Source organism: Garra rufa, chromosome 12 (genome assembly GCF_049309525.1).
Source record: "Garra rufa chromosome 12, GarRuf1.0, whole genome shotgun sequence".
In the NCBI taxonomy this organism is placed as follows: domain Eukaryota; kingdom Metazoa; phylum Chordata; class Actinopteri; order Cypriniformes; family Cyprinidae; genus Garra; species Garra rufa.
The window spans coordinates 44049030-44075378 of NC_133372.1; the positions used below are offsets into that span (position 1 = coordinate 44049030).

General features: G+C 34.9%; 3 protein-coding genes and 1 pseudogene across 3 annotated transcripts; 3 read left to right on the forward strand and 1 right to left on the reverse strand.

Annotated features, from left to right (window-relative positions):
- Window positions 1–4271: 4271 nt before the first annotated feature.
- LOC141347700 (N-acetyltransferase family 8 member 3-like) lies at window positions 4272–5417 on the forward strand. The gene is made up of 2 exons (XM_073852671.1): window positions 4272–4346; window positions 4645–5417. Coding segments are annotated over exons 1-2 (687 nt in total). The 5' UTR covers window positions 4272–4345; the 3' UTR covers window positions 5331–5417.
- Window positions 5418–6771: 1354 nt separating this feature from the next.
- On the forward strand, window positions 6772–8482 carry LOC141347704 (probable N-acetyltransferase CML1). The gene is made up of 2 exons (XM_073852674.1): window positions 6772–6835; window positions 7187–8482. Coding segments are annotated over exons 1-2 (687 nt in total). The 5' UTR covers window positions 6772–6834; the 3' UTR covers window positions 7873–8482.
- Window positions 8483–10026: 1544 nt separating this feature from the next.
- Window positions 10027–11349, forward strand: LOC141346898 (probable N-acetyltransferase CML1; annotated as a pseudogene).
- A 4035-nt stretch (window positions 11350–15384) lies between these two features.
- Window positions 15385–21893, reverse strand: cyp24a1 (cytochrome P450, family 24, subfamily A, polypeptide 1). The gene is made up of 12 exons (XM_073852116.1): window positions 21569–21893; window positions 20686–20876; window positions 20503–20596; window positions 20326–20419; window positions 20152–20243; window positions 19959–20070; window positions 18677–18822; window positions 18240–18406; window positions 16663–16741; window positions 16247–16444; window positions 16047–16158; window positions 15385–15941 (listed from the first exon to the last, which is right to left on the reverse strand). Exons 1-11 carry the CDS (start codon window positions 21806–21808, stop codon window positions 16048–16050), a joined length of 1524 nt encoding a protein of 507 aa, XP_073708217.1. The 5' UTR covers window positions 21809–21893; the 3' UTR covers window positions 15385–15941; window position 16047.
- Between the last annotated feature and the right edge of the window lie 4456 nt (window positions 21894–26349).

The window sequence follows — 26349 nt, forward strand, 5'->3', positions numbered from 1 at the left end:
TACTTAGTTACTTTTGATGCCTCAACCCCGCTGATTTAAAATCCAACAAATAAATAATTCCTAGATTTATTTTCATAATTGTCATGGCTGGCACATGCATGCAAGCATCCCCAGTGTGGCACATGCATGCATGCATCCCCAGTGTAGCAGGCAAGCTTGGAATATGCAAAAGCTTGCATTCAAGCAGATATATTGCATTATATTGATTTTGTAAGGAAAAACAGATTATCTGAACACTGCTGTGTAAGTTGTAGCTTTACTTTACTCTGGCATTACATCCCACCCACATTCTTCTGATCAGCATGTGCTACATTGTATTACTATAATTTAAATTTAAACTCTTTTTTTGGAAAATTAAAGTTTCTTACAAACGTATGTGATTTGACAAAATACATAATGAAATAAAATCGTATATGGGTTAGTAGTAACATTAGTAACAAGAATTTTACGTATAAGAGAAACAGTTACAACCTCTGTGGGGCGTGAAGAAAAAGTAATGTACTTCCTGTTGCCAAAACGTAATAAGTAAAGTAACAATATTACTTTTTAAAGGAGTAACTAGTAATGAGTAATATATTACGTTCTTCGAGTAACTAGCCCAACACCGGGCACACAAAAAGACAGTAAAGTAAAACTCAGCAGTAACGGTTCGGTGGCGCTAGGTCGGTGGCATTAATAGCAGAACATGGATTTTTACCTGAAAATTTACATTTATGAATGAAATTTGGCCATTAAAATAAAGAAATTAATAATAAAAAAACAAACAAAAAAAAAACAAAACGTGTGGGTCTGTTTGTCTCTAGAGTTTTCAATAATTCCTAAAAGAACATCTTTCCAATGTAAAGTAATATTTTCGTCAACATTGTCAGCAAGAAAATCAAGTACATTTCGACAAAAAAAAAAAAAAAAACATAAGGGCAGTGCCGAAATAAATGAACAGCGCTCTCTGGCTTCTGCTTGCAAAAGCTACACCTTTAATCCATATCTTTTTTTAAATTTAGTTAAATAAAGTTTAGCGGGATATATTCTGTGAAAGAGTTTAAACGAAATCTCCAGAAGAATAGATAAGTGAAAGCTGGAAGTTCTTCACTCATGTTCAAACACATCTTATTCTGTGTTCAGAACATTTATGCATATGTTTAGGAAACTGTGAACTGAAATGAGTAAAATATCCGGTCAGGGATGCGTTTCCCAAAAGCATCGTTAGCCAACTATGGTCGCATGTTCCGTCGTTACCAACGTAGTTCAAAGATTGGGTGTTTCCCAACACCATAGTTCAAACGAACATTCGCAAACAGCGTCGCAAACTTGCGTGGTTGGAACTACAGCTCTCGACCTGTGGTTAGAAGCATCGTTTCTTGTTAGTAAGACATGTGGGCTTAATAAATTATGTTCTTGGTCACAATTTGCAAGCTAACACGCAGTACAATCTATATCCTCAATTTTATCTAAATATAAATGCATTTTAATCTATGTATTTTTGTGCGTCCTCTATAAGCGTTGTTTATGAGTAGTGCGCATGTGCACAAATTATGGCAAGCCGTTTTAGCATTAAATACTCTTTTCCATACTAGTCATAATTCTGTTTTGACTAGTCATAATTCCAATTCCAGATATCTATCCTGCAATTTTGACTTGTCATAATTGCAATCAAGATATCTACAATGTTATTGTGACTAGTCATAATATGCATTGAAGATATCTACCATTTTAATTTGACTAGTCGTAATATACATGAGAGATATCTATAATGCTTTTATGACTAGTCATATTCTTCCATTAACTTCCATTGTAGAATATTTTCAGATATCTACAAAGGAGTTTTGACTAGTAGAAATTGTAATTAAAGATATCTATAAATGAATTTTCACTAGGCATAACTGTAATTAGAGATATCTCTAATTACATTTTTACTAGTGACAATGAAATTAGAGATATCTCTAATTGAGTTGCCACTAGTGCAAATTATAATTCAAGATATCTCTAACTGGGTTTTTACTAGTCATAATCCAATTGGAGATATCTTTAATTCGTCATTTTTAAAGATATCCACAAATTGTCACAAGGAGGGTCAGAGACGTGCGGATCCATTTGCAGCAGTTTATTCAAACAAACAAACACAAAGGGGCAGGCAGAAATCGTCGTCAAGGTACAGGCAGAAAGGTCGGGGCTGGCAGCAAGAATCAAACACGGGAGGGAGTCCAGGAATCAAACACACGGGAAAACAAACACGGAAAGAAACGCTCGGAAATACAGACCATACGGAACAATAAGACTTCGCCAAGAGCTGTGTGTGTGAGTGGCTTAAATGCATGAGAGTCAATGTGAAACAGATGTGTGCAGCAATCAGTGCAGTGGGAAACGAGGAGCAGCTGTGTGCAGTGATTGGTGCAGTGGCTTATGGGGATTCCAGTCCAGAATGTGTGTGCAAGAGTTCATGATGACAAGACGACCAATACGTGACACAAATACATTTGTAGATATCTGTAAATAATTTACTACTAGTCGAATTACAGTTGTAGATATCTTGAATTGGATTTTTGACTAGGCAAAACTTGATTAGAGATATCTTGAATTGGAATTCTTCCTAGTCAAAACTTATTTAAAGATATCTGCAATTTAATTCTGGATATCTCAATCAGATTTTCGACTAGGAGGATCATTCTTTGGAGATATCCGCATTCAGCTTTCTGACTAGGAAGAATTTGAATGTAGATATCTAGAATTAACATTCTGACTAGTCAAAATTATTTTATAGATATCTTAATTGTGTACTCAAACCACCCCTTTGCTAAGCCCCGCCCTAAACCATATCGTCTTCAAGCAGTGTTTTCCAGCCCAAAATCTCACCAAAACCCGCCCACTTCAACAAAAACCAACCCAAAATTCTAACTGCCAAAATAATGTGATAGAATTGTATTGCCATGTCAAGGTTGACAAGGACCATTTTATCTCTTAAAAAAAAAAGAATAATGACAAAATAAAATAAAGATAAATCAATTTCACAGGAATATGGATCAAAACAGTCCGAAAATATGCTTAAAATGTCCAGAAATCTTCAAACAAATATGCTAATTTCTGAGAAACAAATGTAATGTAGCTGGCATTTACGTTCATGCACACACCCACGACAGCCAAAAATGCGTTATTCATTGATGTATACTGTATGATAATCAAACAGCAAAAATAAAATAATAAGAACAATTACCAACAATAATGTGCTAACCTTTGTCTTGTGCGTTATCTTCAGACAAAGCACGTATTTCATGAAGTACACATTTCAGAACATAATGCAGAACTGTGTGTCCAAACTGTTGTTTAGTCCAGTAGCCAATGCCAAGTATACCAGAGTAGTCTGGACAGTGTAAAAGATGTTCTAATTTATCATTCCCATATTCAGTTTTGTTTTTTATTAACTGGTCATTCAATTGTTTTCTTATTTTAGTTACAATTATATTTATAAGTCTTCTATTCATCTCTCACCACGTCTAATCCATGTTGTGAGATTTGAGTCACTTAGACTTTTTATCGTGTAACTTATATTTAGGCCACTTTGCCATCGCAATTACTTAAAATGAATAAATGAATAAGCTAAGGTAAAAGACGTAAATTGATTGACAGGTCTCTGTTAAACTAAACCAGTAAGGGTTGCGTTAAGCAAAAATGAGTTGATGACTGCACTACACATTATAATACTGTGATACTTTGAGCTCGAACATATTAAAATGATAAAAGGAGGGACCAATGCGTTATTCTCCGGTCCAAGCCAATCAAAAGAGCAATTGGAAGGAAACCCGCCCAATCTGGCAACACTGACGGTGGGCGGTGCCGAGGAAATGTAGTTTCACGTCACGCAACAGGAGATTCGACTAGGAGCAAAAACAATGCAGATATCTTCAAATATATTTGGGACTATGATGATATATGATGCGTCTTTTAAAGATATCTACAACATCATTACAGATATCTTAAATTGAGTTTTGACTAGTCAAAATATGTTTACAGATATCTCAAATCCGATTTCTTACTAGTGCAATTATATTTGCAGATATCTCTAATTGTCATTCTGACTAGTCAAATTATAATTATCACTCGTCAAAATACAATTTGTCCTATCTTTAAATATATTTATGGATAGTCTGAACAAAGGTTTAAATGCTAAAACAGCTTGCCATAGTTCAACACGTTTTGGCCCTAACGGCCTTCCATATGTGAACGAACTTTGAACTGACGAAAACCGCTGATATTGTGGTCTTAGCACACATCATGTGATTGAAAGTGCAGTTTCTGTCAGACACGAACCGACCATTGACTGGCAATAAAGGATAACGTAACCAAATTAAACAGTAAGTTAAGTAGCTAATATTTCCATCTATTTATCTATCTATCTAGACTTGCACTGACACCTGCAAGCATTTTAATTATATTTATGCATTGTGGATTGTTTACTCAAGTGCATGTGGTTTTGATGTTGTTCTTTAGGGATTTAGGGAATGCTTAATATAGTATATATTATTGTGACAGCCATATACATAATAAACATTATTTTGTAGAGATTGCAGTTTATTTTTTTTTTTTATATTCTTTGGTGTTTTAATGATTTTATCCTATCCATTTTTTTTATTCCTCTTGGTAATCCACCAGTGCACATTGTGATCCGGCGGTATCAGCCCTCTGACCGGGAGGCAGTGGAAAACATTTTCAGGCATGGAACAATGGAGCACATCAATCCTGCATTCATGTATGCCATGACCCGACCGCTGCACATCACTGTAAGCCTGTTCTTTTACATTGGCACGTATGTGATGAGTGGACAGTCAGTCATTCTGGCCCTGGTGTCTGGAGGAGCCTATATTGGCTTTGTGTACTTCTGCTGCTACGAGTTTTACGCTGGCTACATCCGGAGGAGACTGAACACGGACATGCAGGACATCCCGGCTTACTTCCTCAGCCATCCAGATAACTGCTTCTGGGTTGCTGAGGCTGAGATGCACAGCCGGCCTCAGGTTTTGGGTATGGTGGCTGTGGAAGGTAAAAATGACCCGGGAAGTGAAGGAAAAAAGTATGGAGAGCTTTTCCGGATGATTGTTTCATCCACCTGTCGCCGCTCTGGTCTCGGTGTACGGTTGGCCAAAACTGCTGAAGACTTCTGTAAGGAACGCCACTTCTCAAAGATTGAACTTTCTACCTCGTCTACACAGAAAGCAGGCATAGCGTTGTACTTTAGGCTGGGCTTTAAACTCATCCAGGTTCATACTCAGTCTGAGTCTCCTAAGTGGATGGTCTGGATGACTAGGGCCACAATTCTGGTCATGGAGAAGAACTTCTGATTTAAATGCAAGAGTTTTATAACTCTGATTGATGTACTGTACTTTTATAATCATAGCTGCATTGTTACATTGCACTTTTTATATACATTTTATACCACTGTTTTATATTACACAAGTGTAATTAAAATTTTTCACTTTTGAATTTGATTCCTTTTTTATTTCTTGCTTGCAATACATATCTGTACATATCAATACATATCTACTACTACCTTTTATTATTTCAGTTATTTACATTTTTCTGTTCATTGTTTCAATACATTTTCAGTGCACAGCCCAGATGACGGTCAAAATATTTGAAATAATTATGATTTCTTAAATGTTTCTGAAATATATTTTTCTTACGCAAGACTGTATTTATTTGTCTTCAGTGTCACATGATATTAAAATACATAAAAAGTGATGTTTCATTAACAAATTTCAGGAGGAGCTCGCGCAGATAATTAACACGGCCAATTCATCATCAGCAATCACTCCCTATCCAATCACTCTCCCTATCCAATTACTACAGTCCCTTTAAATAACCAAGCAGTCCTACCTTCAGCTATCTCTGATTCCAGCATCCCTCCCACCCCCCCTTTTTATTTCTCTTCACCTCCAGCTAGGGGGGAGCGCTATTGGGTTCGGGCCAAATGCCGAGCTCGGACCCCTCTCCCTGGGCAGGGGGAGTGCCCCGGGCTCGGGAATGACTACCGAGCTCGGAGCCCTCTCCCGGACAGCATGCCAAACACGCTTAACTTTTACGCTGTTTATTATATGCAAAAGCGAACTAGTGAAACAGTTCCACAAAAATATTAAGCAGCAAGAAACTGTTTTCAACATTTTTAATAAGAACCATTATTAATTAACTACCTTTTATTAATATCTTAGCACCAGTAATAACTGAGGACCAAGTCAGCATATTAGAATGAATTCTGAAGAATCATGTGACACTGAAGACTGGAGTAAGATGCTGAAAATTCAGCTTTGATCACAGGAATAAATTACATTTTAAAATATAATCACATAGAAAACAGTTATTTTAAATTATAATAATAATATTTTACAATATTTACCGTATTTAGTGAAACTTCGAAAACATGAAAAAAAAAAATTTCAAAACTTGAATTGACAGAAAAAACAAATAATAAATAAAAAATGAACTTATATACATAAATGTAGTGATTTACAGTACGTTGGAAATCACATTTATTTAAACAAATCAATAATATCCTGTGAATATTTATATGTATATATAGACACACATCTAAGAAATATTTACATGTATATATGTATTAATATTCATGTGATTTATATAGACATATTACATATATTTCTTAAATATATACATGTATGTGTGATTAATTCATTTGACAGGTATAAAATAAAGTTCATCTTATTGGAGAATATCCTTGTGAACTTTGAACTGACGTAAATGGCTGTTATATTACCACACGCATCATGTGATCGAAAGTGCAGGTTATATCAAACACCAACCAACCACTGATTGGAAATAAACAAATCAAACAGTAAGTAGCGAACATTTATATCTATAGGCCTTTCTATTGATCGACCTATCTATCTATCTATTTGTCTGTTTATCTATCTATCCTGCACTAACACTTAAAAAACTTTGAATTATATGTATGCATTGTAGTCTTACCAAAAAGTGAAAAGTCTTTGACTATTTATTCACCTGCATGTTATTCTGCTGTTGTTGTTTAGGGTTCTTTAAATATAATATACATTACTGTGACAGTCATATACATAATATACATTATTTTGTGAAGATTGCAGTTTATATATACATATATTGTGTGTGTGTTTTAATAATTTTACCCTATTTATGTCTATTTTTCTTCCTCTTCATCATCCACCAGTGCACATTGTGATCCGGCGGTATCAGCCCTCTGACCAGGAGGCAGTGGAAACCATTTTCCGGGATGGATTAATGGAGCACATCAATCCTGCATTCATGCATGCCATGACCCAACCGCTGCACATCACTGTAAGCCTGTTTTTTTACATTGGCACGTATGTAATGAGTGGACAGTCAGTCATTCTGGCCCTGGTGTCTGGAGGAGCCTGGATCGGCTTGGTGTACCTCTGCTGCTATGAGATTTACGCCGGCTACATCCGGGAGAGCCTGAAAACGGACATGCAGGACATCCCGGGTTACTACCTTAACAATCCAGATAACTGCTTCTGGGTTGCTGAGGCTGAGATGCACGGCCGGCCTCAGGTTTTGGGTATGGTGGCTGTGCAAGGTAAAAATGACCCGGGAAGTGAAGGGAAAAAGTATGGAGAGCTTTACCGGATGACTGTTTCATCCACCTGTCGCCGCTCTGGTCTCGGTTTACGGTTGGCCAAAACTGCTGAAGACTTCTGTAGGGAACGCCACTTCTCAAAGATTGAACTTTCCACCACATCTCCACAGAAAGCAGGCATGGCATTGTACTTTAGACTGGGCTTTAAACTCATTCTGGTTCATACTCAATTTGAATCTCCCAAGTGGATGATCTGGATAGCTAGAGCTACAATTTTGGTCATGGAGAAGAACATCTGATCATAAGCTTCTCATCTAAAGGCTTAAATGCAAGAACCTACATTTTTAAGTTCTGATTGATGTACTGTTTATCTTTCATAATCACATGATTGTTCACATAATTATTCACAAAATCTTAAGCAGCAAGAAACTGTTTTTAACATTTATAATGAAAACCATTATTAATCACTCAGCACCAATAATAGCTTATTAACTCAGCATATTAGAATTTGACACTAAAGACTGGAGGAATGATGCTTTGATCACAGAAATAAATGAAATGGTAAAATATTATCACATTGAAAACACTTGTTTTCAATTGTAATAATATTTCACAGTATTACACTATTTACTGTATTTATTCAGACTTTGTGAATAGACTCTGTATTTATTCTGTTTTATATGTATATTTAAATACACACACATACATGTATATATTTAAGAGATATTTACATGTGTGTGTATGTGTGTATTTATATGATTTATATAAATATATTACATATATTTCTTAGGTATTTACATGCATGTGTGCATATTTATATAATGTATACATATAAATATACACAGTACACACACATATAACATGTAAACAAAACGTTTGGATGTGATTAATTGATCTGACAGCCCTAAAATAAACGTATCCATTGTAAAATGACAAAAATGCCTTCAAAATTATGCATGTTTGAAATATCCAAGTAAGAAGTTGGATGTCCTGGAGCTTATTTTGAACTTGACTTTTTGTCTGTGATGTATAGTAATAATTAATAATAAATTATGGTAAAGTAAATAGTAATTAAGATAAAGTGTGCTCAGCAAAAGTAATAGTCCTTTATTTCAATAAACACCCTGAACATACACTAGAGGGCAGCATCAACCTTAAAATATCCATTACTGCTCTATTAGTTTAAAAGACCTCAGGTGGAACACAGGGATATTTTCTATTCAAATCGCATGTTAGATCATTTGTTACCTGTGAAAGTTGGCAAATAATACATTGTAATGCATTTAGTCGTTTTCCTATAATTCAATATGTTTTTGCAACTATATTACAGTTTTAATACAACACAAGTGTTTTTTCTTTTTAATATTTTGTTCCTCAAAACATTGCGTTCTGTTGCATCACAAGTCTGCCTAGATCATGCCACATAAAAAAAAAAAAAAAAAGTTTTAAAGCCACAGTTTTCATATTTTACAGTCTGCCAATGGTCATGTTTTATAATGATAGAAAATAAATCCCTCCTTTTCGCACTTTAGTGGTACTTCGCCCTATTGCCCTTATAAAGAAACTGCAATTTATGATATTTAAAGTAGTGATGTCAAAATCAGCGTGTTAATGCAGGCGATTAAGTTTGTTAACACAGGGGCGGAGCTAGTGCTGGCCAGCCCACTCACAACTGCTGAGTATGTGTTGTTTTTTTAAGGAGAAGTGTGTTTATTTAGTTGCAGAACGTCTTTACTACCACATCGAATGGGAGACTTTTCAAATGTGGATTTCAACTTCTCAGCCAGGCGCTAGTCAAGCTGTGAACTGCAACAACAGTGAACTGCGGTCAGATGAGATGTCAGGCCATACGTCAGTAAAAACATATGGACTTGTCCTGTCTGTAGTTATATACTATATGCAACCACGTATCATTTCATATTAAAGTGCAAATGAAACTACCAGCATGCATCATGTTCAGCAGGCAGCTCTTAAAGTAATAGCATCCAAATAAACTAATATCCCAGCTGCTGTGATTTATTTTAGTCAAAAAAGAGAAGAAAAAAAGAAACAATCAAAAACTTTAGCTTTAAGGAATTATATTTAATTTAGTATTTAGTATTTGATAACTGTTCAATTTCTGTATATTTCGTACTTGCTGAAGGGCGCAGGTACATAATGGGTTTGTGTGTCAATGGTAAATATTAGGAAAAAGGAACAATTTCCTTGACATCGGTAGTATTAGTATCAGTGATACCTCCACTCATAAAAATAAAATGCACTGTCCTTACGTTATTTCTAAATTAATTTAATGATTTAATGTGAGATTATTGCAATTTAAAAACTTTAATGTTAGGTGGGATTAATTGCGGAAACTGTGAAGAATAATGTGATATTAGCAGACGCATCATGTGATCAAAAGTGCAGGTTCTGTCAAACACAAACCAACCATTGACTGGAAATAAAGGATAATAATGACCAAATCAAACAGTAAGTAGCTAACATTTCTATCTATCTATCTATCTATCTATCTATCTATCTATCTATCTATCTATCTATCTATCTATCTATCTATCTATCTATCTATCTATCTATCTATCTATCTATCTATCTATCCTCTTAAAAATAAAGGCGCTTTAAAAGGTTCTTCACAGCGATGCCATAGAAGAACCATTTTTGGTTCCACAAAGAACCATTCAGTCAAAGATTCTTTAAAGAACCATTTCTTTCTTACCTTTTTATAATCTGAAGAACCTTCTTTTGCCACAAAGAACCTTTTGTGAAACAGAAAGGTTCTTCAGATGTTCTTTATGGAACCATTCAGACAAAAACGGTTCTTCTATGGCATCGTGAAGTACCTTTATTTTTAAGAGCGTATCTGTCTTGCACTGACACCTGCAAATCTTTTGATTATGTTTATGCATTGTAGTCTCACCAAAAAGTGAAAATCCTTTAATTATTTTCTCACCTGCAAGTTGTTTTGATGTTGTTCTTTAGGGTACTTTACAAATAATACACATTATTTTGTGGAGATTACAGTTTAATTTGTGTGTGTTTTAATGACTTTACCCAATTCATTTCTATTTTTATTCCTCTTGGCAATCCACCAGTGCACATTGTGATCCGGCGGTATCAGCCCTCTGACCAGGAGGCCGTGGAAACCATTTTCCGGGATGGATTAATGGAGGACGTCAATCCTGCATTCATTTATGCCATGACGCGACCGCTGCACATCACTGTAAGCCTGTTCTTTTACATCGGCACGTATGTGATGAGTGGACAGTCAGTCATTCTGGCCCTGGTGTCTGGAGGAGCCTATACTGGGCTTGGTGTACCTCTGCTGCTATGACTTTTATGCCAGCTATGTCCGGGCGAGACTGAACACTGACATGCAGGACATCCCGGCTTACTTCCTCAGCCATCCAGATAACTGCTTCTGGGTTGCTGAGGCTGAGATGCACAGCCGGCCTCAGGCTTTGGGTATGCTGGGCGTGGAAGGTAAAAATGACCTGGGAAGTGAAGGGAAAAAGTATGGAGAGCTTTACCGGATGATTGTTTTATCCACCTTTCGCCGTTCTGGTATTGTTTTTCGGTTGGCCAAAACTGCTGAAGACTTCTGTAGGGAACGCCACTTCTCAAAAATCAAACTTGCCATCACATCTCCACAGAAAGCAGGCATGGCATTTTACTTAAGTCTGGGCTTTAAATTCAAACTGGTTCATACTCAGTTTGAATCTCCCAAGTGGATGATATGGTTGACTAGAGCCACAATTTTGATCATGAAGAAGAACATCTGATCATTAGCTTCTCATCTAAATGCTTAAATGCAAAAACCTAAGTTTTATAGTTTTGATTGATGTCATTAAAAACGTCACTTTTATAGATATTTTTTTTACCACTGTTTTATATTACACAAATGTAATTCAAATTTGATTAAAGATTTTAGAATTTGAATTTTAGAATTTGTTTCCTTTTTTATTTCTCGCTTGCAGTACATATCTGTGCATTATTACTTAATTTGATTCAGTTATGAATTTTTTTTCAGTGCATTATTTTAATTAATTTTATTGCACACCCCAGATGAAGGTCAAAAGTGTGGAATAATTAAGATTTCTTTTAATATTTTTGAAATACATTTTTCTTACGTTCGCCAAGGCTGCATTTAATTGTTTTCAGTGTGCCTGCTTATACATAAATGAGATTCACAGTACATTGAGAATCACATTTATTTAAAACAGTGAACATACAAATAAAGTGTTCCATTATAAAATGCTCAGTAACAATTACAGACAAATGATTATTTGAAATATCCAAGTAAGAATTTGGCTATTAAAACATCCTGGAACTTATTCTAATAATTAATTAGGGTAAAGTACATAGTAATTAGGGTAAGTTATTAAGTGTGCTTTTGCAAAAGTAATAATGCTCCTACGATTAACCCTCTGTTGTTGTACAATTTCTAAACAGACACTAGAGGGCGGCAACCTTAAATTATCCATTGCTTCTCTGTTAGCTACAAAGACCTCAGGTGGATCAGAGGGATATTTTCTATCAAAATCGCATGTTAGATCATTTGTTACCTGTGAAAGTTGGGAAATAATGCATTGTAATGCATTTAGTGGGTTCCTGTACTTGAATATTGCACAACATTGCCTAAAAGCAGTTTTAATTCAACATAAGTGATTTTCCTTTTACACTTTAATATTTTGTTCCTCAAAACATTGCATTCTGTTGCATCACAAGTGTCTAGATCATGTCACATCAGAATTTTTATTAAAGCCACAATATATATATTGTACAGTTTTGCTTTACAAAAATGTCACATCTGTCAGGTATTGCTCAATTTCTCTAAGCTTATTGATGAATTCAAGGCCACAGGGTCATTTCTGAAATTGAGAGTAGAAAGATTTATCTAAATTTACAACATAGTAGAAAAAAAAATCAACTATACAATGGTGTGAACACTCCTTCTACTACTAGATGTAGTAATGTCAGGCTCCTACAGAGATTATACTCGCATTTATGTACCTCTGAGTAAAGATGTCTTGAAGTGAATGACCTTTTAAAGATTATGTAAAACTTCCACATTGCTGTCATATACAGTAAAACAACACCAATGATAAGGAGACCACTGATAATACATATAAATCATGGATATAGGTTGGTATGTTTGAGGTTTCTACAGGTTAAACCAATTTAATTCAGTTCATATGTGTGTAAAGGTTATAGTTATTTATTTCAAAGTTTGGAGTCGGTGTGTTTTTGAATGAAGTGTTTTCTACTCACCAAGGCTGCATTTATTTGATCAAAAATACAGTAAAAACAGTAAAATTGTGAAATGTTATTACGATTTAAAATAAGTGCTTTCTATGTGAATATATTTTAAAATTAAATTTATAACTGTGAAACAAAGTTGAATTTTCAGCATTGTTACTCCAGTCTTCAGTGTCACATTAAGAAAAATTTCTAATTATTATCAATGCTGAAAACAGTTGCTGCTTAATATTTTTTAATACGAAACCGTGATACGTATTTTCAGGATTATTTGTTGAATATACAGTTCAAAATGTTGTTTTAGTGTGGCATTGATCAAGCAAGAAACCAGTCTTACATCAGCAGCTCTACTATGGGATAAACACATCCTACAGTAACTCATAGAAAAACTAATAAGACATGAACATGACAATTAAATTACAGGAACGGCATTCCATCACACTTACAGTAATAGATGAAGTAAGAAAAAGAAATAAACATTAGGTTTGGATGATTCAGTCACTGCTCGACTTTAGTTGTGGTTTTCTAATACTACTATAAACACGGCCGGCAATCAGGCATTTGACTTTATTGCGTTGGTCTATTGGCGTAGTGAGTTTGTTTTTGCTCTAAACCCACACAACACGAGGTGAACGACACTGGCATCGGGCCAAAGCAAAGGGACGTTGAGAAACTGGGGTTAAAGTTACAGTAGTTGCTGTTATATCACTTGGCAATGTTTTTGTGTGCCTTTCTGTCAAAACATCAGGTTCATAGCTTGTGAAATACCAGAACACGATGACATTGTTGAATCTGTGTCAGTCCAGTGTCAGCTGACAGGCTCAAAGTGGCCAATTAACCTAAACACCCCCATCCACCCCTCACAACAGGTCAACACAAAAATAATGCTTATATAATAATACTTAACAATACAAAAACAATAAAAAATAATACACTACCGGTCAAAAGGTTTTGGACAGTGAGATTTTTTGTTACATAAGTCTTTGCAGCTCACCAAGCCAGCATTTATTTGATCCTAAATCTGAAATATTTTTACTATTTAAAATAACTGTTTACTATTTGAATATATTTTAAAATTTTATTTATTGCAGTGATTTTGAAGCTGATTTTTTAGCAATAAATGCTGCTCTTTGGATCTTTCTATTCATCAGGGAATCCTGAAAAAATGTACTTAACTGTGTTAAATAATAATAATAATAATAATAATAATAATAATAATAATAATAATAATAATAATAATAATAAATGTTTCTTGAACAACAAATCAGCATATCACAATGATTTCAGAAGGATCATGTAACACTTAAGACTAGAGTAATGATGCTGAAAATTCAGCTTTGATCACAGAAATAAATTACATTTTAAAATATATTCAAATAGAAAGGATTTATTTTAAATAGTAAAAATATTTCTGAATATTTCTGCTTTTGCTATATTTTGGATCAAATAAATGCAGGCTTGGTGAGCAGAAGAGACTGACATTACAAATCTTACTCTCCAAAAACTTTTGACTGCAGATATTAATATTGTTATTTTAATATTATTTTAATGTAATATTATTTATGTTTTATCAATCAGAATAAGATGCTTTACTGATATCAGAAAATAAAAATACATGCACACATACATACAAAGAAAGAAAAGAAAAATGTCAGAGAAACATTTCTTATTATCAATGTTGAACACAGCTGTGCTGCTACACATTTTTGTGGAAACTGACAGTAAATACATTTATAATGTTACAAAATATTTATATTTCAAACAAATCTGTGTTTCAACATTAGTAATAATATTAATTAATTTAATCAATTAATAAATACTAGTTATAATAATAATCATAATAATATTACATTTCTTGCTCTGTTCTTGTGAAGCAAATCAGCATATTGGAATGATTTAAATCATAATGATCCTGGAAATTCAGGTTTGATCACAGGAATATTCACACAGAAAACATGTTTTAGATTGTAATAATATATGTGTGTGTGTGTGTGTGTGTGTGTATGTGTGTACCTGGTATTCATCACGTTGTGGGGACCAAATGTCCCCACAAGGATAGGAATACCAGTAGATTTTGACCTTGTGGGGACATTTCTCAGGTCCCCATGAGGAAGCAGGCTTATAAATCATGCACAATGAGTTTTTTTTGATGAAGTAAAAGTGTGCACAATCTCCTGTGAGGGCTAGGTTTAGGTGTAGGGTAGGTGTAGGGCGATAGAAAATACGGTTTGTACAGTATAAAAACCATTACGCCTATGGAATGTCCCCATAAAACATGTAAACCCAACATGTGTGTGTGTGTGTGTGTGTGTGTGTGTGTGTGTGTGTGTGTGTGTGTGTGTGTGTGTGTGTGTTTGTTTGTTTGTTTGTTGGTTGGTTTTTAATCAGCTTCAGCCTTTAATCATTATAGTGCTCATATATTTTCCTGTTTTTTAGATCAATTATGTTAGAATGTAACCACTATTGTATTCACTAGTATTAGAATGTCCAGATGTATGCAAGTGAAAGCAAAGTATTTTTATTGTGGCATACACACTTAATGAATTTATATCAGAACACAGTGTTACATTCAAAGTTTTTATTAAGAACACAAGTGGTAAACAATATCCAGTGAATTTGTAGACTCTAGTGATTTCTTTTCAACAATCACTTTTTGTTCTCTCATCACTTATACAGATATTAAACATATTATACATATTTATTACTGAGTACATAAATAGAATGTTACATTTATGTTTTATATAACATGTATGTACAACATTTCTACACTTTTTGTATTAATAAAAAAGAAAAAGGATTTACATAATTCTGTACATGGAACGATTTCAGCACTAAATAATATTGCATCTACCATATCTACATAATATTTTTAACATTTTAGTAAAATATATTTACTATAGTAATATAGTAGCAGCAATTATGGAACAACCTTTTAATAAAGTCTTTTCATTTTAATAAAGTAAATAAATAGAAGAATCATTTACTAGCACTACAAAACTAAATACTAATAGTTTGAGGTATACGTGTGAGACTGATACATTCTATAGGTTAGCAGCAGTATAAAGGCCTCATGAGTCGGATCCATTAATATGGAGTCATCCGTTTAGGTTAGTATCTGCAAAGACAGAAAAACAGGATTCAGAACACAAGAAAAGAGCCTCACGATGCACACAGGAGATATTTATGGTCTTCAATAAGATGTTTAAAGTCATTTTCATACCTCATCGGCGGACAAAAGCCACGGGAAGCTCTCGACTGGGTACCAGAGTTCCTGAATGTAGTGAGTCCACTGGCTCCTGATCCGTGGCCACAATCTCATACTCACGTAGTATCTATGATGAAGAGGATGACAAATTAAATTCATCTACTGATATTAAGACTTAGAAGTATTGTTTAAGCTTTTATGTCCATCAAACATACCCAGCAGAGACTGAGTTGGATCTGTAGCTCAGCGAGACGCCGGCCGATGCACATCCTCTTTCCGATCCCAAATGGCACATGTGCGAACGGGTTGATGGAGCTTTTCTCCTCAAGCCAGCGCTCTGGTCTGAACTGCTTCCCATTGTCAAAATACTCCTCGTTTGAACCGATAGCCTGACTGTTGATCATCAGGACGGTCTGAGAACATCATGAGAAATAGGGATAAATAAATGTAATGCACTCAAACTCCATCACTTATTATGAATTCAATCATGTGCAATGCATAAAATGTCTATAAAACTTTATATAAACATTAGAGGATGCTGCCTTAGAAGGGAGCTGCCAGTTAGAATTGGTTTTGGATCAGAGTTTATATAGGGGGCAGTAGAGAGCAAGTCTAATAATGAGATACTCACTCCTTTGGACAGAGTATAATCGCCCAGCACAGTGTCTTTGTCTAAGGTACGGCTGGTGAACGGCACAGATGGTGAAACTCTGCGGGGAAAAGAAAAGACAACAATGAACTTCTTGCTTTTGAGAATTCCTGAGAATTTCCTCCTTTTTTTTTTTCTTTGCATGCGTGAGCGCGTAAGCTGAAAGGTATGAGGCACGTTATGCTGCTAATGCAAGTCAAGGCTAGATAATCCCACAAATACACCATCAACATTCCCAGCACATGCTTAAGCATTATCCTGCTTTAATGTCCGTGTCTTCCTGTAACGCATGACTGTCGCCTGAAACATGAAAGCGTGAAACATAAACATGCTTCCATGCGCTTTCGGATTCCAGTCAGGACTATTATGTCAGCTGACTGGATCTGGGAATGATCAGCCTAATCTATGGCCAATCTATTAGAGATGATCATGCATGCAATTCAACAGAAGAGTGATGGGAAGACTACACTCTTAAAAGTTAAGGTTCCATAGGGAGTTATTTTGCAGTGACGCCGTAGTAGAACAATTTTTAGGTCCTCAAAGAATCTTTTATCTCACAGTTTTTAAAATAACCATTTTTTTCTTCTTCAGTCTAAAAAACTAATTGCACCATTTTGGAATTGAAAGGTTGGACATTAAAGGTTCTTCATGGAACAAGAAATTTTATTTTTAAGAGTGTGACAACCATTTTTGGTTCCCCAAAGAACTTTCTTAGCAGGACAGTTTTCCCCCACCTAGTTTGCAGAACATTTTGAAATTTTACAGAAAATTTGTTCTGAACTTTTGTGAAATGGAAAGATTCCATGGATGTTCAAGGTTCTTCATGGATCCATCAATGCAAATAAAGAACCTTTGTTTTTAAGATTCTAAGAATTATTTTGGGTTTGGCAAAGAACTTTTGACAGTTCTGTTCTCAGAAGATCCATTTTTCTTTCACTTTTTACACTATATAACCTTTTGTGGAATGGAAAGATTCCATGGATGTTAAAGGTTTTTCATGAAATCATTGATTTCATTAAATAATCTTTATTTTAAAGAGTGTAAGAACCATTTTGGGTTCCCAAAAGAACTTAACTTAAAAGAACTTAAAAGAACCATTTTTCACTCTTACAGATAAAGGTTCTTTATTGGCATTGATGTTTCCATGAGGAACCTCCAACATCCATGGAACCACTAAAGGTACTTTATAGTGGAAAACTGTTCTTTATATTATTCAAATGCTCTTCTGATTAAGAATTTTTTTAAGGTTCTTTGGGGAACCCAAATGGTTCTTCTATGACATCACTCTGAAAACCTTCATTTGGAGTGCAGAAGAACATTTTCAGAGTGTCCGAAGAACCATTTTCCACTATTAAGAGCCTTTCTTGCAATAGAAAGATATTACACTCATAAAAATAAATGCCTTTGTTGATATCGATGAACCTTCGACATCTATGGAACCTTTCTATTCGACAAAATGTTCCTTACAGTGGAAGAAAACCACTTTAAAAAAAGCAACCTTTTTTGAAAGACAATTATAAATAATACAGTTTTGAATTTATATGGTATATTTTGCCCACCTCATGGACTCCTTCAGGCAGGCTTTGAGGTAGGGCATGTTCTTGATGTGCTCGGCACGCGGAGTTTCCCCTGCAGGCACCACGTCCTGGATCTCCTTCAGAAGTTTAGCTTGGGCGCAGGGGTTACGGGAGAGGTTGAAAATAACCCACAACATGCTATTAGCGGTCTGCAAGAAGAAAACAAGAAGGATTTGCTTGGTCAGTCAGGCCACGCTGTACAGTGTCCTTCCCTGAACTGCGTGCTACGCCTGCTCTGCCTCATTCTTATGACTTATGTGCTTGATTGAACTAAGCTGTGTTTTGTTCAGTCTTAGCTTGGATAAGAGCAGAACAAAGACAAGTTAAATCAACAGTTTTTTTAGCTCGCTCACGTGTGACTCGAAAACAAGCTTGCTGAAAAACAAGCAGGTTTGTGTGGGGTTAATAAAAGTGCGTACCGTCTCCACTCCTCCGACCTGGAGTTCGGTTGTGGCGGCGTACAGCTCCTTCTTGGTGAGGTGGCTCTGGTGGTAGATGTCGCAGAGGAAGTTTTCAGAGCCGCCGTTTGAGTGCCTCTTCAGATTCTTGTCAATGTAAAGTTTTGCTGGTAAAATGAAGGATTGCTTGATTAGTTGGATTTTTAATCGTTTTTAAATAGTATTTTAATAAAACAGAAGTAAATCAAATATGTAATTTGCTCAGCATATTTAAAATAAATGCATACTTTTATTCTTTTAAATATATTAGATTTATATGTGACCATGGACCACAAAACCAGTCAAAAGGGTCAGGTTTTTGAAATTGAGATTTATACATTATCTGAAAGCTGAATAAATAAGCTTCGCATTGATGTATGATTGTTAGGATAGGACAATATTTGGTTGAGATACAACTGTTTGAAAATCTGAAATCTGAGGGTGCAAAAAAAATCTAAATATTGAGAAAATCTCCTTTGAAGTTGTCCAAATGAAGTTCTTAGCAATGCATATTACTAATCAATAATTAAGTTTTGACATATTTACAAAATATCTTCATGGAACATGATCTTTACTTAATATCCTAATGGTTTTTGGCATAAAACAAACATTTTTCACTTTGACCCATACAATGTATTTGTGCCAGAAATATTCAGAAATCATTCTAACACGTAAGTTGATTTTCTGCTCAAGAAACATTTATTTTTAACCTTAACTTTTATTTTCATATCTGTTTGTTTATGCATAGCACTTTAAAGTATCATGCACTTTGGATAAAAGCATCTGCCCAGTGCATGAATGTAAATCTTTTATTCAATAACTTCAAAACTGTTAAGGTATTATCACTATTGTCCTAATGGCAGGTCTACGTGTGGAACGCCCTACTTGCAGTCAGGTACAGCACGTGCTGCTGTTGTTTAGCTGCAGGGAAAGTGAAGTGTTTGTGAATGTGTGACAGGTGCTGCTAGTGAGCTGCTGCTAATGGAGCAACAGGACCACAACAAACTGTGAGTAATTCAGCCTCGCGTCAACATTCCTCCCTCCCTCCCTCCCTCCGCTCCTGCTACTACAAATATTTGGCTGGATTCTCATGCACTTAGGTCACTGCGTTTACTACTGCGGTTTACTCTCTCTCACTCTCCTGCTGTGCGCATGGATCTGCTATGGCGGTTCGGACCAGAGCCGTAGGTTCATGTGTCATCACCTGACTGGAAATGGATGCTTTATGGGTCACACGTCAACTGATTGTGGAGCTCTTTAGTACCTGTGCTAAAAATACGGTCCCAGGCCGATGTGTGATCTTGCCATGTTTTCGTATTAAAGGTCTTGTGGAGCTCCACTGGCGTCACCATCATCAATCCAAAGGTGCTCATCATCTGAAAGTGAAAATACAATATGTGGATCTGTTTTGGGAACTATGACACACTTTAATTGGGTCAAAAAGATGGTCAATTTACCGTTTTCACTGCCGTGATGAAATCCATGGCCTCCTCGCTGATGCTATCTTGCAAGAGTCCAAAACGTTTGTCATAAAGCACATAGCAAATGGCTAAAAGACCAAAAGAGAAATAAACATTTAATGCATTTCATTATAGCAAGTCAGTACGTAGAAAACGTGGTGTGAAACTCACTTTCAAAGGACCACTTGTTCAGCTCAAAATACAAATCATCAATCTTCCCGTTGACTTGGGCTCTTCCGATCCTCTTTATCAAATCGGCTGAAACCTTTCCAAAAGACAACAAGCAGTCATTAATACAGTCTGTGCATAAATGTGAATTATACCTGATATTTCCCAAGCAGAACTCACTTCATTGATTTTGCCGTCCAGTTTCATGACCTCAGTTGGTTTCATGAGTTTCTGCTGGAAGGCGCTGCGCACCCGCTGCCAGTCCTTTCCTTCCCTATGAATGCATTTGTTTGCATTTTAGAATATTATGAAACAAAACCAATAAAATCTCACATGCATTTGTAACTGAACTATAATATTTACATTATGAGGAGCCCATAAGCCTCGTCCCGCATGTCTCTGTAGGCTTTCCATGGTTTGATCTCCAGTCTCTGAGGATAGTTGCCCTCCTTTCTGTAAAGAGCCTCCAGTAAACATGGAGACCCAATGTGAACTGACTCAAAAGAGCCCAGCTTCATCTGGAAGATCTTCCCAAACTTCTTATGGTAATGGATCTGAGGTTTAAAACACAAGAAACAAAGAAAAAACAGAGAAAACTAAATAAATGCACAAGAATAAATAAATAAATAAAAGTTTCATAAAAAAAATTAATTAAGCTATTATTAGGATAATAATAGCTTATAAGCATAAATAAAAATGTTTCGCTAAAATGACTCCTTTAAGCTTTTTAAATTAACTAAATTAAACTAAAATTTAAATGAAACAGGTTAATTAAAGCTTATAAGTCAATGTATATATGAATAATTAAATCATGCATTTATTATTAAAAAATCTGTAAACTTTAATAAACACTGAAGTTATAGTGTATAAATATGACCATTTTAAATGAAAGCCTACCATAATAGAAACATAGAACCATAAATAAAGAAAAAAAAAGTTAATTTATAGTGTATGTAAATAAGAAAAAAAATATAAATCCCACATAAATGGAAAGAAATGCATTTATTATTATTATTATTATTAATGAAAGCAATGCATACTGTTTGCATGTATTGTATTTCGTACATAAAATGTAATTATGAAATTAACTTTAAAGTTTTTTTTAATCGGACTAAAAATGCTAAATAAATAAAAATAAGTATAAATGATAAAGTAAATTATTATTAAAATACATACGTATTTAATATATAATGTTTTAATTTTTTTTAAAAAGTTTCATAATGCATAACAATAAAGAGGTTCATACCAGCGCCTCATGTTGTCTTTTTAAACCTCCTTTCCGGAGCAACTCGATGAGGCTTCCGAACAGCGGCCAGTTGGTTGGTCCAGGGATGGAGTCGAGACTGTGCGCACAAGGCGCGCTCCCTGCAGCATCCTTCGAGTCCAGCACGCACACGGAGGATGTGGGTTTACAGTGCTGAAGCCCGACAGACTTCTTCTTGAGCAGCTCCAGAATCTGAGGACCCTTTTGGATATGCACTCTCATCTTGGCGCGTGTGTAAAACGGCGTGCATAAAAGTGTTTGTGAAGTTTCTCTTAAATGCCACTATATATATACTCGCGCCCGTGTTTATCTCGGTCGGACGCGGCGACCAATCAGGAATCTTGTGTGGGAGTCGAGCCCACCATTCATTTATGGATCCGCTTTGGCGAGTACCGCATGACCCCACATAGACCGAGGAAGTGCCCTCAAACGCGCTTTATAAATAAACATAACGGAGGTGACGAGGTTCGCTTTGAGCTGCCCTCAACTCCTCTCTCTGAGTCAACAAGGAGACCACGCGACGCCACGACGCGCAAATATTTGTTCAATAGCTCCTGTGCGCACTCGTGGCCAAAGGCGATCGACAGTCGTGGTTGTTTGTACAGCGTTTGCGATGGAGCTCTAGAACATCTGGAACACGCCGGAATTTCATTGATGAGATCTCACATTTCATCATTATGCATCGTTATGCACACGTTTAGCACCGGATTCACAGTGAACTTTGAAAATAACTCTTCTAAAAGCTTTTTGTATTGAGATAACATATTCATTTATTATGGTTTTAGAGTACTGGCAATAAATATATCAGGAGAGCTGATAGATAACATGGATGTTTGTCCATAAGCAACAAGATCTTAGATTATAAGTTGCATAAGAGGAAATGCATATCTAAATGGTCCTGGAGTGGTGAAAAATTAAACTACAAATATTAAGTATTTAATTAATACCTTTAATTAAAATGACTTGAATTTATATATATATATGTGTATATATGTGTGTGTGTGTGTATATATTGTATTGAAATAGCATACATTTATTATGGTTACATATGTGACCCTGGACCACAAAACCAGTCATAAGGTTAAATTTTACAAAACTGAGATGTATACATACTATGAATGATCAATAAATATGCTTTCTATTGATGTATGGTTTGTTATGATAGGACAATATTTGGCCGAGATACATCTATTTGAAAATCTGGAATCTGAGGGTGCAAAAAAATCAAAATACTGAGAAAATCACCTTTAAAGTTGTCCAAATTAAGTTCTTAACAATGCATATTACTAATCAAAAATTACATTTTGATAAATTTACAGTAGGAATTTTACAAAAAATCTTGATCTTTACTTAATTTCCTAATGATTTTTGGCATAAAAGAAAAATCAATAATTTTGACCCATACAATGTATTTTTGGCTGTTGCTACAAATATACCCCAGCGACTTAAGACTGGTTTTGTGGTCCAGGGTCACATATAGTTATGTAACATAAATGTTTGTCCATGCACATCAAGATACAATAAAATACAATAAAAATTGCATGTAAATATTGATTATGTTTCATAAGAAAATACTGCAGTTTTTCTAATTCAAAATTCATTGTTAATGGCAATTTCTTTATAATCATTTGTGAAATTAACCAGGCATTTCTGATGAAAAATTACTGTTTTTTTTTTCAGTGTAAATGCATATTTACACAATTTTTTTCTGTTTTAAAGCTGCTATAAAACCAAGGGTTATTGGAGTACATTTTAGTATTTTTATTTTTAAAATTTCACATTTAATTCAGTGTCATTCGCTTGCTTGCTGTTTGTATGTAATTATTTGTGCAATTACTTGCAATTTTAGAATAAAAATGGTTTGAAAGTAAATCATACATTTATTTCAGTGCAAATATATTATATAACTGACATATTTGGCTGCAGGTACATTTAGTATTGTACATTTCTGTAGCTGGAACATGTTAATGTGTGTATCGTATGACTTGTGAGCATGAGGTTTGGTTATAAAATTAGCCGGGTAAGCGTGTTGCCCAGTACCCAATGTGCAATGTCAAATCTGAACTCAAGCCCCTCTAGTAATCCCACGCTCATGACATAGTATAGTTTTACCAAAGTAGAGATATGTGGTACAGTAAACATGTTGACTCACAGCATACATAGGTCTTGTTGAAATAACCTTGAACCCTCGGCAGTGCTTGCTGTGCTGGCGTAGTATTTAACAACACTGTGTCCATAAAACACACAGAGAGATTCATAAGGATTGGGTTTGCTAGTGGCTATGAGACAATGAGACAGTGTTCATTCAAAGTTATCATAACGTTCTCAGAACGTTAGCACAAAAACATTATTTATACATTGATTTTTTTTTGGAAAAATATTAGTTGGATGTTCATCTAAGATGGTTTAGAGAACATTTAAAAGTAATTTCAATAATGTCTGCAAAGTAATAAAATGGAACATCCCCCTATTGTTGTCCTTAACGTTCACATAACAAAGAAAAAACGTTTTTAAAACAGTATACTAACTTGTTTTATAGGAGTCGTCAATAGTGGACAAACATCTAATATCTAATGCTGGTCAGTTGAATTACAGAACTTAAAAAGTCTATTAATCTTACAATTTTTTTTACACAGTAGGCCTATTTGTTTTTAGAAAAAATTGCCAAAAATATTTGAAACACAATCTGGGCATGTTGAAAAGTCTGATTTTGTTAATCATTCTGTTAGCCAAAGCAGATGTTTGTTTTTTGCTTATAATCTTAAAATGGCCAAATATTGGCTGATTTATCATATATATCTTGACTAGCATGATGATCAAATTGCACACACTGCAAAAAATGCTTTTCTTACTAAGATTTTTTGTCTTGTTTCTAGCCAAAATAAATCAAGAATTTTCAAGACGAGTAAAAATTATTTTCTTGTTTCAAGTCAAAATTAAGTGCATTTTTGCCTAAAACAAGCAAAATAATCTGCCAATGGGATAAGAAAAAAAAAAAAAAATTTTTTTTTGTTTGAAAAAAGATTTTTTTGCTTACCCCATTGACAGATTATTTTGCTTGTTCTAGGCAAAAACTCAATTTAATTTTGACTTGTTTTTTCTGAAAACAAGAAAATAATTTTTACTTGTCTAGAAAATCTTTCTTGATTTAATAATTTTTAGATATTTTAGCTGGAAACAAGACAAAAAATCTAAGTAAGAAAAGCATTTTTTGCAGTGCAGTAAGGTCACATGATGCTTTAAAATTGAACCTAGAAGTTGAAAGGGTCATTATTTTTATACTGTACATTTATATTTCCATCTTAAATCGCATTGTATATTAGATAAAATAATATGAATAATTTAATTTGAAAATGCTAAATTAAATGAAAAAAAAAAAAAATTCGTAGGAATAGCACTTTAATTGATAATCATTTCAAACTTTTTTACTGTCCCCAATGTCACTTTCCATCATTTTAGTTAGTATTTTGTCTCTTTAAATAATAAAAGTCAGTTCCACATCCTCCAGGAAGTGGCATCATTATGGAGGGAAATAAGCAGCATGCACATCCGTGAGTACTGGCGATGGATTTAATGAATTCTACTCTTATGATGATATCTGAAGCACTGATGGTTTTTCATATGTTTGTAATGCATAAACTGAAATGCCTCAAAACTGGTTGTTGGTTAACAGTGGAGATGTTTGGACTATAAACAGTGAAGCAAGTAGCATGAGTTTATAGTGACCTTATAATGGTGGATGCAGTTAGAATTAACCCTCATAAACAAACCTATAAACATATCAGCAATATACACATTAAAACATTACCTCTTGTTAACTTTAATGGCCTAAATTGACTAAAAGAATGTAGTATGAGCCAGTACTTAGGTTATTCAGGAACACATGGGTGGTCGTTTTTGGCAAAAACAAGGTATTAGAGCTTTTGACAGAACCACAGCCATGCAAGGACTTAAAATCCTCAACTTGTTTTGGTTATTTGGCAGTACAAGGCTCTGGAAGATTGTGGTTGTTGCAAGACTCTTTCTTTGGTTAATTTTGGTTAAGCTCCTTCATACTTGGGATTTTTGGATTTTTTTTTTCTTGCCCAACACTGGTTTGACTTTTAGATCAAAAGAAATGGGAAAACAAGATACGATTGCACAAGAGTATCCATAAAAATACACATTGTTTTGAGAAAACTGTGGTTTTTGGCCGTGCAGAATCCCTGTCGTTATGTTAAGGTGCACTGGCAACAATTCACACCATCCACAATACCCAGTTCTGGGTCATTAATAAGCGGTTTTCCTTTGGTTACTTGGTGGCCTTTATGATATATGACTCAGGTCTGGGATTTTTCCACTTGTTTGTGAGATGAAATATATGCCTGTACTTTATCTCTGTAGCACAAATAGTACAGAAGTTTAACAATGAGGTGATGTTTGGCTTAACAAACACTCTTGATTAAGACTAAATGATACGAAATCTGATGTTTTCTTCATGTTACGTGAACCTAATGAGTCTGCCTCATAAACTCTTTGACCTGAGAGCTGGCTTACACATATTAGACAGGCCGAAAACACATGAAGCGAACCAAAACTGATGACTCAAGTTTGTACGACCCCGGCTGATAGGGGCCACTGAGTTCAGAGACAACACATAAACACTAGTAGAGGTTGTTCATGAACAGTTTGTTCATTTTGCATGTGAAGAATTTAGGAGGTGTACTAATCATGGTTGGTTTTCATAATTTATCTTTGGTTGCGTATAAAGATTTCCTAATTTG